The sequence below is a fragment of the Zychaea mexicana genome (genome assembly GCF_025766255.1).
Source record: "Zychaea mexicana strain RSA 1403 chromosome Unknown BDB00scaffold_144, whole genome shotgun sequence".
Lineage (NCBI taxonomy): Eukaryota > Fungi > Mucoromycota > Mucoromycetes > Mucorales > Lichtheimiaceae > Zychaea > Zychaea mexicana.
In genome coordinates, this window is record NW_026516807.1 from 33,222 (window position 1) to 45,212 (window position 11,991).

An 11,991-nucleotide genomic window follows, 5' to 3' on the forward strand; every position below is an offset into this window, starting at 1 on the left:
ATTTAACACTCTAACGCAATAAAGTTCTCAGAGTAGTATGCTTTCTTTCCACGAAAAATTATGCGCAAGAGATAAGATATGTATAAAACAGGTCAAAAGATGCGGAGCGTTTGCCACCATTTTATTTTTTTCAATGTCTGATCACACCTTTCCCTACTCTAATCGTATGATACCTTACTATGCTGGACACAGACACTTTGGCATATTACTATGTCCTCAAAACAAAAGAGATAAAATGGCCAAAATGGTATTTTGTTCCTAAAAGTGTCTTTGCTATCGACAAGAAATACGTGTTTCTATTGATCAAGCTAATAAGCGTCCGTTCGCTGATACATAGCGGTGAGCTCACTATATACGTTTTGTTATTGACAGATACAAATCACACTTACCAGTCTTCATGCGTCTAATGTTGTTACTGTACCATTCGTAAGGATACACAGATATGTACTACATAGACTATACCTTCAGCTTGCGTTTTCTTCATCTTCATTGTCGAGTCTACATCCTATGCAGTGGAGACAGCTCCGCCTTATACTAAAACTACTGTATACTTAGTGCTGGTACTTTCTTGTCAGTGATCTTTTTAGTAAATCACATTAGACGTTACAGGTTTTTTTATATATCGCCAAGATACAGAAAGAACGCGCGAAAAACAGAGTCCGTATCACCAATGAATTAGTCTTTCAAAGATATACGGTCAGCCCACAGCCATTCTTTGCACCCATCGTCTTTCTACACTGTATTTGAATCAAACGGCACCAAACATGATCTACTGTTTGCGTCTGCAGAGTACAACCTTTACCAATAAACAACGATGTAAAATTACTTTTTTGAACCGTATGACACATTATATTTTCACCGAAGTAGTACCAGTCATATGAGCCCGAATGTGATAAAGAGCAAACATTCTTTGTTGTGAACTATAGAAGCCGCAAAATGATTATAGCAACTGGCTCAAAAATGCTTGGTTCGCATTGCATGGTAATGTGTAGCAATTTTGGGAGAGAGCGGAGGTTCTGATTATGGAAAAGAGTCTCTTTACACACCAACGCTAAAAAAAAAGGTCCCCGCACGATCGCGTTTAATGAATAGCAACGAAGCAGGCACATCTGCACCTTCAGATCAGCAACCTTACGATAATGAGTACAACGATCTCGACGATCCGGTAGAAAATGTATTTAACAGTACATCAGCGTACCTAGCCTGCGTCCACTTTTAACCTCTAAACCCGACTTCAAATGAAAAAAATAGGTTGACGATGGCGATGTTGACAACGAAAACGACAATGACGATCTTTGGCAAGATACCGATTTGATTCAATACTGGGATGCTGCACTCAAAGGATATAAGGTAAGCTGGTCTTCTTTTCTGTAAGAGTGCCCGGTATTATAAAAAAAAATATGTATAACACAAACACAATAGAGTTACTACAATAAGGAAGATAATCCTGCAGTATTAATACCCGCACCCAAAAAACGGTCAGCTACCGCGTAAGCACCCTTTTGCTTTTGTTTTCGAGTTCTTCAGAAAAACTCGACTCAATTTCTTGCAATTATGGATTTTGTAATGGTAGAATATCAAAACAGCAGCAAAAGAGCGTCACTGGCAAGCGAAAGCGCGTGTCGTTTGATTTACAGAAGGAGCAAGAAGGGGAGGAAGGGGGCGATGATGGACGCAGTGTCCCGGAGACATTTAAAGCGGCTCCTCCACAAATGGCAGCAGAGGAAGAACAAGAATATGCGCAAGACCAACCGAATGGCGAGGAATATCACGACCAGCAACAACAACACCACGATGATTATAATAATTATTACTACTATTACGATCAGCAACAACAACAACCGCAATATCCACAAACTGCTCCTCCACCACCTCCTCCACCGCCATCATTTTCAGGAACCAGTAGTAGTGGTAGTAGTGAAGGTAATATATATTATATATAGACTGCTGGGATAGTGTGCGACACCACTAACAGCTATTAACCTGAAAAAACAAACAGATGAAGCATTTGCAAACTTGATAATGGCATGGTACTATAGTGGATACTACACCGGTTATTACCAAGTAGGTTCTCTTCTCACAGTATCCAAGCATTGATATAAAAGTGCGAGCACATATTGATGTACAATTCAACTAGGCTCGATACCGGAGGTCAAGGTAGCATTAATAATGGTGGTGCATGATCAGCATAAGGGGAAGACCAATAAAACAGTTTGCTACGCATTTTATGTAACCATCATTGCTGCGGCAGGCAACGAATGCCTTGCTGCGGTAAGTTGTCGGTGTTTCAGTTGTGTGTACATATAAATTCTTTCGATTTCCTTGTCAAGGATTCTTTTTCTATTCTACTAATATTAACAACACTATATGGGTGGTGCGACTACTACTGACACAACTTCGACAACCCCTACTACTGCTGCCTCTACTGCTTCTGCTTCTACGAGCTCGAACAATCAGCAATGTGGACCTGCACAAGACAACAATCGCCCTCCCAGAAAACACAATCGTCCTAAGCGAAAACCGAAATCCGACAAGTCGGCTACCACTGATTCAGCAGCTACTGGCACTGGTACTTCTGCTGCTGCCGCTGCCGAAGGCAACACCAACAATAACAATGATGCTACATCTGCAGCTGCAAAACGCCATCGACGGCCCCGGAAAAAGACTAACAACAAGCCGAATGAACAGCAACAACCACAGTCATCGGATGCTCCTGTGACAGAACAGCAGCAGAAGACTGATCAGGCCAGCCATTCGACCCATCAACAGCCTGCAGCAGCAACGGGTGCTGGCGTCAACAACGAAAAGAAAAAAAGACAACGCAATCGTCAGCGTAACACTAATAGCAACAGCAATGAGACGAATGGAGAGGGTGGACCAGGTCGACGGAATCCCAAGTTTACAAAGCATCGTGCTCAAGGTCAACTTAGTACAGAAAACCAAGAGACTGACGCTCCAGACGGTCCGTCTCCGTCAACAACAACAAAGAATCACCGGCCTCAAGATAAGGGCAAACGCCCTAGACGAAAGGGTGAGGTCAAAAAGAAGGTTGATCCAAAGGATTTGGCAAGCAGCTTAGCACAAGATCTCAGAACGGCATCGTACGAGTGCATGGTATGTTGGGATGTTGTGCGCCAAGGCCATCAAACGTGGTCGTGCGACTGTTGTTGGGCAGTTTTCCATTTGTCCTGTGTTAAGCAATGGGCAAGCAAATCTCTTCAAGGTAAAAGGCATTTGATTTGATGGATATGGAAGAAAAAAAATAACTTACAGGTCACTGATTTCAAATGATAGAAACCGAAACAAACAAGCCCGTGACGGCATGGCGATGCCCCGGTTGTCAGCATACACGAAAGGCCATACCTAAGGATTACATTTGTTTCTGTGGTAAACAGCGTAATCCTGATCAAAGTCGATACCTCACGCCACATTCCTGTGATCAATTATGCAAAAAGAGCCGGAATTGCCCACACGAATGTACTTTGTAAGTATTTGGACGCTGTATGGAAGAGATGTGTATTTGCTGACAGTGATATATTGTTAGACCGTGCCATCCAGGACCGTGTCCACCATGTACTGCAATGGGTCCAACCATGTTTTGTTTCTGTGGTGAACACTCTCGGCAAACCCGTTGCGTGGATACCGATTACACAGCACTAGGATACTCGTGTGATGAAGTGTGTGGCGAGTTACTAGGATGTGAAAAGCATCTTTGTGAGGACAAGTGCCATTTGGGACTATGCAAACCGTGTTCTTTTCAAGAGAAACAAATGTGCTATTGTGGCAAACACGATCGTACGGCAGCATGTGGCAGTGAGCGTGGCATATTGAGTGGTGATCATGTTGGATACTACGAATGTGATGATATATGTAATAGGTAAGATATTCTTCTCCTATTGGTATTTTTGGGATCTACAAGAAGAAACAGTGTAACTCATTTTAAATTATTTATTAATGCATAGACCATTCAAATGCGGCCAGCATCGTTGCCAAAAGAAATGTCATGTTCAAGATAGCAAGTTAGTCACCTGCCCGTACGATCCAACCATTGTTACTACGTGTCCATGTGGAACGACCAGTATCACCAAGTTACTGGATGGAGCAAATCGAACATCCTGTACAGATCCGATACCAACCTGCACAGCTATATGCGCAAAACAATTGCCCTGTGGTCATACCTGCAATCAAACATGCCATTTAGGTGAATGTCCTCCATGCGAAGAGTTAGTACAAGTACACTGTCGGTGCAAGTCGTCAACCTTCCAAGCAACATGCGCCCGTGTTTGCGAAGTTGCCGGTGGCGAACCGCCATTGTGTGACAAGATCTGTCGTTCAGTGCGCAACTGCGGCCGCCATCAATGTAAAATCCAATGTTGTCCTGCGAACAAGCAAAAGGGTGCAAAGAAATCCGTTCGACAATCAGGAACTGCACACGATTGCCCCGAAATATGTGGACGTAAATTGTCGTGTGGCATCCACGAGTGCAAAGAGCCTTGTCACAAGGGCCGTTGCCAGCCTTGTTTAGGTAAAGTTTCAACTTTTACTATTTTAGGCTTTATGTATCATAAGCGATATGTTAACTTACATGTCTTGTTGATTGTAGAAGCGGCATTCGACGAAGTGACCTGCCACTGCGGACGAACGCGTTTGGAACCGCCCGTGCGCTGCGGCACCAAATTGCCCCCGTGCCCTCATCCATGTATTCGCGAGGCACCTTGTGGCCACGTGCGCCTCGTGCAGCATCCATGTCACCTGGACAGCGAACCGTGCCCACCATGCGTGATGCTTGTGGCGCGAAAATGTGTGTGTGGCAAGACCGATCTCAAGAACGTCCCTTGTTACCGTGGATCCCCTCGCTGCGGCCGAGTCTGCGAGAAGCCTCTTGCATGTGGCCGTCACCGTTGCACAAAGACCTGTCACGCCGGTCCTTGCCTTGCTGAAGGTGAAGCGTGCGTGCAAATCTGTAACGGTAAACGAGCAAAGTGCGACCATCCCTGCGCTAAGAAATGCCACGGTCTTACTCCATGTCCTGAAAACGATCCATGCCAAACGATGGTGCAAGCGGCGTGCAAATGTGGTCAACACGCACTCCAAGTAGCGTGTAACGCAACCAGTGAAACCATGGGGTCTAAACGTGAATTGAGCTGTAACGATTTCTGTGCCAAAGTCGAAAGAAACCGCAGACTGGCGTCCGCACTTGAAATCGAACGTGATGTTACACCGGCATCATCATCCTCCCCATCTTCGAGCGGCATCCCATTGGACGAAGCAGTTCCATCGACCGATGAACTGGGCTACTATGACGACAGTTTATGCGAATTCTATCTCGAAAATCTAAGGTGGTGCAAGCAGATGGAAACAATGCTTATTGATTTTGTCAAGGACCAAGCCAAACATGTGCTTCATTGCAAGCCTATGAAGAGCGGCTTCCGGAAATTCATCCATCGTTATAGCGTCCATTTCAACGTTTCCACTGAATCAGTCGACCCAGAACCCTATCGCAGCGTTGTTGTTCGTAAGTCACTTGGTCAACCACGGATACCGTCACCGTTGCTTTCAGTTGCTGCACATCATCCTTCCATGAACCGACCCCCTCCTCCAAATACCACTGCTGGTGCCAAGTCATCGTCATCCAGCAAGCAGCCTGTAAATGCACTATGTCTATCGGATCTAGCCTTTGGTCTTATCAAGTCTGAACTGGATATGGAATTAGCAGAAGCCTTTGGTGATGGTCTGAAATTTACGTCGGAATGGCTTACGGACGCCGACGCAGTGCTTGTTGTTCCCACCGTGGATGACTATCCGATTGAAGAAAGGGAGGGGATCGTTTGGGAATTGAAAAAATTGGCCAAGGACAGTTTGACAGCGAGCGGGAATGCAGCTCGTATAGACTGCTGCTGGGTGGACAAGGAAGGAAAGATCACTTGGACCGAGCGTAAGCAACTTATCCGACATGAGGGTGAACTAAGCGGACACGGCAGTCAACAACAAAGACCGTCATCATCATCGAGCAATATGTTTGACGCATTGTCATCATCTTCAGACGAAGGTTGGATGCGCGTGACCAAGGAAACAGCAGACAATGACGCCTGGGACCAAGAACCTATTGTCAAAGAAAAATCTTCAGCCGTAGCTACAGGTACCACTGCGGGTTTGACTACACCCGAAGACTGGGAAGATCTTGGCAAATAGTTGAAAATATACACTCGAAAAATAAATTTAAGATGCGAGATTTTGCAATGCTACTTGTATTTGGGGAAATTGCTAGATGCTCTGGTTAGGGAACAGAAAGTTTGGAAAATGAAAAAGGAGTAGAGGTGGGACCAATTATTATGTATGTGGAGGTATGCTACCAAAGTATGTTGTTTATCACAGCGGTTTCCCAGTAAGGTCTTGGCGCCTTGATGATATGTTATTTGCTTCTTGTGACATGGCAGTAAGCTGAAGGGGCACTCGTAACCTTAAACGCAAATTCCTTGCCAACCAGTCACTGCTACTATACCAAAGAGTGTTCCGTGGGCCTCTTTCTACAAGTGGATACATGAACTGGTCACCAACATCAATTTAATAACTGCTTGATTCCTTCACTTTAGAATGCACTGTTTTGTTGAAATATGCGGTAGATACTTGGAATTGCTGTCAGTTGTGCTGTACTTCCGGGATTAAATACATCAGTAGTTCCGACACATTGCTTTTCAACTCATTCACATATTGAACAGGTCAAACTCATCGACTTTGGCTCGGCTGTGCTGCTGCCTCGTCGCCAGAATGGTCAACGCAAGACGTGCCTCCATTCCAAGTTTTACGGAACTGTCTCGTTCGCATCTCCTGAAATCCTGATTGGCAAGCCCTATCAAGCAGAACCGGCCGAAGTGTGGGCCTTGGGAGTGCTGCTCTACACAATGCTGTTTGGAGAGGTCCCATTTGCCAACCCAGCTATGGCAATTGCAGGTCGATTCGCTAAGCCAAAGGTCCAGGTTTCGGTCAAGTGCATGCACCTGATCCATTGTATGCTTACCCCATCGGCATCCAAGCGCCCTACTATCCATCAGGTGCTGGCTCATCCTTGGTTACGTTCGTAAATAATTATCATCATCATCATCATCATCAACGCTTGCTTTGTTGCCTTAATTAACAACCCATCTCCACTCGCACGCACGCACACACACACCATATTCATCCATACACCTCTTCATTGCTTCCTTAATTTCATCAATTCACACTATTAACCCCCCCTTTTTTTCCCAGTTCATATTGCATTCAACTCACTCACACATCTTTTTCACTTTACATGTTCATCTCAAACTTTAAGCTTAATTTCTTTTTCTTCCTAATACCATCATGTATCTCACATCCACACATTCACCCTGCACAACACACACAACAACACAATGCCACCCCTATTCTTTTCTGTTCTAAAAAAAAAGTAAGACCACAGATTACAAGAGCTATTTATGATTAATCAACAAACTGGGTTGCGCAATCGAAATTATTTTAATTTCTTCTTTTTTTGTTACATGTAGGCTTCGAAATTCTATTTGACGTTGTATCATTTGTCCTTTAGTAAGAAAGCTCTAAGCCAGCAGAACAACTAATAAAAGCACGTGAAAAAAGGAAACTTGCCTCTTCTTGCCCAATGTGGCGGCCACTCGTGATGTACACCTTAGGGCCGCGGTCTTCTCCGACGACCCTTTCATCCTTGTACTTTCGTACTAGTGCCACTGTTCCTTGCGTGTTGCCGTACATCAAGTTACATCGCTTATCCAAGTTGAACCGGTTCGGAGAGAGCAAGAGCAAGAGAGACAGAGCTATCAAAAAAAAAAAAGAAGAGACTCGATCGTGAGTAATCAATAGCACAGTCATCATCATCTTTGACACACACCATGTACACTCTTGCTTCTCTCCTTTAACCGGTTCAGAGAGAGCAAGAGCAAGAGACAGAGCTATCAAAAAAAAAAAAAAGAAGAGGCTCGATCGTGAGTAATCAATAGCACAGTCATCATCATCTTTGACACACACCATGTACACTCTTGCTTCTCTCCTCCTTTAAAGCAGTAACCGGGCGAGGCCGAGGAGGAGACGGCTATAGAAATGAAAGAAAGCAAGAGATTTGATCGTGAGTCGTCGTGATACTTCTTGACAGACATGCACACTACCACACGCACGGCCATGCGATGGATCCCGTTTCCCAAGAGTTATACGTACAGTTGGTGACGAGGAGGAGAAGGAGAAAGAGAAGGAGAAAGAAGCGGAAGAGAAGAGGCCAAAGAACTATGGATGGGTGGGTACGCGTACCTTTTTATACAAGACTCGTTGTGAATAATTGGAAAATCGATTAGATTCTTTGGCAATTGCGTGATTTGTCTGTTGTCCAATAGCCAAACGAGCGCATAGGCGATGAGGTCAACATTAAGAAAGAGCACAATGCATGTTTCAGTCAACAGTGCGGCAGAAAAACGATCGTTTTTCATTGACCATTCTACATTATTAGCTATAGTGTCGTCGTTTATTATTCGAGGATTGTATCAATATTGGCATCATTCTATAGCCACGGCTCTGCTCTACATGAATCTTTCTTTGCTGAATGACGAACATAGTCAGTTTATATGAAAAGGAAGGAAGAAGAGGTCACTGTCGCAACTGACACGAACCAACTGCATGCTTCAGATTCGATTGTTGGAGAAACAAGTTTTAGACACGGTGAAGGGAAACCTGGCATCGTCTTTTTAAGACTAGGCAATTTCCAAAGCAATATTCCGCCGCAATTATCGTCGTAATTGTACATGATATTAGTATCATGTTAAAGCTAAAGACCTGCCCTTTCTTTTGATAACCTATTGCTAATGTGTCATGAATGGATAAAGAATGAACGGGAAGGAGTAAAGAGTTTGTACAGGACTCGTGGGAAGGCAAGTTCCCGATGCATGAATTTCCTGCAATTGCTTCCGCTGCACACAAGTACGGGAAAACATTGACGCGTTTGTTGTATAGAAAATGATCGTGCTATTTTGTGCGCTGTAGCATTCAAGCCAAAATTAATGAGAGTGTTATCCTCCCAGTAAGGAGGATAAAGGTACCCGACGAAGGGTTATGGTGTCGCATCAAAAGTTGAGAGGCTAAATCAATATGAAGTCACTGCGCTCAATTTAATAGTAACACTGCTCAAAAGAAAGAGTATGTGGCAATTTGCGGTATACTACGCTAATATTTCCCTGGGACAAAAAGACTTTATATAAGCTTAGTTGTATGTCATGGTTGTTGAGGGACCAACCCTAAGCTTTTGCCTCTCAATGTGACACTTGATTATATAGACGTGGAATATCATGCGTAAAAAAGGTACATCTCGGATTTTGCGTATGACTATTGCAATTGCGTTACCGTCGACAGTGACGATAATGAAGTCCACCAAGTTATCGCTGAAAGATCAATTCTCTGACGCGTTCGTTCTGTGTGATTAGTTTTAAAGTTATAAAAGCTAGTTGATGTGGACGTTTTTCCTAAGTACAGCAAGTTGGCATTTTTAATTTTCAAACCCATACTATGTATTTCGTCTTATCCATGTTATTCCATCTATTTGCATCATGGCTCTTCCGCACAAAAATCACACCCGGCAGGGTACAAGCCCTGCCTCACCCCAATCGCCCCCAAAACCGCAAAAACTCAACGTTCCTCGACTTTCATACGCCAAAGTCGTTCAGAAACATCGACAGTCGCTCATGCGACAAGAATCAGAGACTAGAGAATTGCTTGACGATAAAAACAACACCCGCACTACTCGGGTTATCCATTCCAACATCTGGCGTGTTGGTGGATCACCCGCCTCAGCAGACAGTGTCTACTTCGACGTTAGTAGCCGTACCGAACCAATCCCGCGTATTCTTGCCACCATCAACCAGCAGTTCCCCGAGAATTGTGGTGCGCAATCAATCCAAGAAGGCTCTCGCGTTATCATCGAGCTCTACTCTGAGGACCCGGAAGTGATTCAAGCTGCCTTAACCCAAGGACTTCACTTTAAAGACGGCGTTATCATTCTCGCCTGCAACACTCTATCAGGAGATGCCCAGATCAAGAAAGTGCACCTATCCCATCTCCCCTACAGGAACCACACTGCATTAGTCGCGGGCGTATACGGCAAGGTATTAGACTGCGGCATCTATTGAGACGCCGTGTCCGGCATGTACCTAGGCAATGGCTTCGCGGTGCTGGACCGCCAACCTATACGAGATGAGCAACCTTACTATGACCTCGCACACCGTGTTCAATGGGAAACAACTGAAGAGTGCTTCTACGCCACCTGGGCCTCCATGGCTCTACATTGCTCGCGTTGCCACAAACCCGACCACCATGTTCGCATCTGCCCGGAACGCCCTCAGGCATATCGTGCCTGCTGGACCTGCGGACATGTCGGGCACATTTCGGCCGGCTGCCCGGACAACCCCAACAGCTACAAAGGGAAAACTAACAAGCGTCGCCGCAACGCCGACCGTCAGACCAAGAGTACCATCTCTATCACCGCCCAGGCTACAGACAACAGCAAAGTAGTAGCACAGCGTAACACCGATTCTACCGATGTGAGTCATAAGGTCAGCAAGGCTACTGTCGTGCAAGAGCCAGAACACACCACCACGGATCCCTCTGATACTGAAATGCACATATCCGACGGGAGCTCCGTCTCCGATTCCGATTCGCTTTACAACGTGGGTAGCGACACAGAGGAAGGCGAACATACCTCTGTCCCACGTCCACAAGCTACTGTCGAAGTAGTCGATGCTGCCCTACTCAATATCGAACAAGAAAAGGCTGCACGTCCTGATGCTTACCGTATTTGGGCCGATCAATTCGAAACCAAAGAAGCGTCGCCATCCTGGTACAAGGCATGGCCCATGTCTGCACACAATCGCTCGGTCCTCGAATCCATGTCTCACCGTGATCAAATGACTTTGCTCGCCTTATTGGAAGCACGTGTCACACCACCAACGGCATACAAGACGCGCAGTAACCGACAAGTTATGCTGACCGACAACGCAGATAAAGCTATCACTACTAGTACGCCTGGGTCGTCGTCTCACTAAGACGCGACCCAACGACTTTACGTATCCCATTTGCCAAACATCCAATCATCCATAATCACGATCAAAAACAATATACTCAAATTATGCGCGTTAAACTGCAACAGTTTACGCAAAACAAACAATCCCGACTCGAGCCTCGTCTGAAATATTTTGCGGTCTTGCTGTTTTGGGTTCTGCTAAGCGTTCCTTCACCGAGCGAACGAGATGCCACAGACATAGTCTAAGCACTCTCCTATTTGTCCAGACTGCTTCTATAGCACAGATCTGTCCCCAGTCCTTGTCCGTAAACATGAACTTGGGTTGAAGACCAGCTTGCTTTAAGCATGCAAAAAATTCGGCAATAACACCAACACGAAATGTGTCATCCTCGCCATCGTTTACTAGCTGACTCTGTGGTGTAAGCTTCAGAAGCATGTATGCAATCGGAAACCCGGCACCGTTTACAGTTGCGACTATCCCAAATAGTTCGTATCCTGCTCGGTTTGTTTTGTATGTAGAATCGACATGGTATTCCTCTGCTAGTTGCTGTGATCCGCAAATTACATCAAATAATGGCATGGTAAAACCAATAGCCGAGTAATTGCTTTGTGCTGAGGTGAAAATCTGTTTATTGGTTATTGAATTTTATTGATTATATTATAAGTGGTTCTTGTCTATTTCTCAACGCGTTAAAGTGATTGTATACACGATCCTCACATGTATTAAATATTAAGTAGTAGGGACATTTTGACATACCTTACGGACACCCTTGTCAGCGGCTCTGTCGACGAGCATCTCTGCCGATCTGAACTGGTTGTTGTGCAGTGTATATTGGTCTTGGATCGACTGGCACGCCCAGTAATACACTTGCCCCTGCGTTATTCTTGTCGCTTCTTGTTGAAACTGACGGATAATGTTACGATGCAGCTGTTGTGCATCC

At 45.0% G+C, this 11,991-nt stretch overlaps 4 protein-coding genes across 4 annotated transcripts; 3 read left to right on the forward strand and 1 right to left on the reverse strand.

Moving 5' to 3' along the window:
* Positions 1–960: 960 nt before the first annotated feature.
* BDB00DRAFT_878682 (uncharacterized protein) lies at positions 961–2,183 on the forward strand (the record flags this gene model as incomplete). The annotated part of the gene is made up of 7 exons (XM_053127768.1): positions 961–981; positions 1,064–1,165; positions 1,252–1,350; positions 1,423–1,490; positions 1,574–1,923; positions 2,040–2,064; positions 2,138–2,183. The coding sequence occupies 7 exons, from the start codon at positions 961–963 to the stop codon at positions 2,181–2,183; spliced, it is 711 nt and encodes a 236-aa protein (XP_052973565.1).
* Positions 2,184–2,232: 49 nt separating this feature from the next.
* Positions 2,233–6,393, forward strand: BDB00DRAFT_129523 (uncharacterized protein). Its single transcript, XM_053116183.1, has 5 exons — positions 2,233–3,223; positions 3,295–3,484; positions 3,545–3,877; positions 3,963–4,525; positions 4,604–6,393. The coding sequence occupies exons 1-5, from the start codon at positions 2,368–2,370 to the stop codon at positions 6,190–6,192; spliced, it is 3,531 nt and encodes a 1,176-aa protein (XP_052973566.1). The 5' UTR covers positions 2,233–2,367; the 3' UTR covers positions 6,193–6,393.
* Positions 6,333–7,082, forward strand: BDB00DRAFT_878684 (kinase-like domain-containing protein; the record flags this gene model as incomplete). Its single annotated transcript, XM_053127769.1, has 2 exons — positions 6,333–6,344; positions 6,720–7,082. The coding sequence occupies 2 exons, from the start codon at positions 6,333–6,335 to the stop codon at positions 7,080–7,082; spliced, it is 375 nt and encodes a 124-aa protein (XP_052973567.1).
* Positions 7,083–7,581: 499 nt separating this feature from the next.
* On the reverse strand, positions 7,582–8,082 carry BDB00DRAFT_854678 (uncharacterized protein; the record flags this gene model as incomplete). The annotated part of the gene is made up of 3 exons (XM_053125693.1): positions 8,020–8,082; positions 7,883–7,943; positions 7,582–7,808 (listed from the first exon to the last, which is right to left on the reverse strand). Coding segments are annotated over exons 1-3 (291 nt in total), but the record flags the coding sequence as incomplete, so codon positions are not given.
* Positions 8,083–11,991: the final 3,909 nt, after the last annotated feature.

Coding starts and splice junctions, on each gene's coding strand:
- BDB00DRAFT_129523 (XM_053116183.1), top strand. CDS start 2,368: ATGGGTGGTGCGACTACTACTGACACAACTTCGACAACCCCTACTACT. Junction 3,485..3,544: donor TGCCCACACGAATGTACTTT/GTAAGTATTTGG, acceptor ATATATTGTTAG/ACCGTGCCATCCAGGACCGT. Junction 4,526..4,603: donor CCGTTGCCAGCCTTGTTTAG/GTAAAGTTTCAA, acceptor TGTTGATTGTAG/AAGCGGCATTCGACGAAGTG.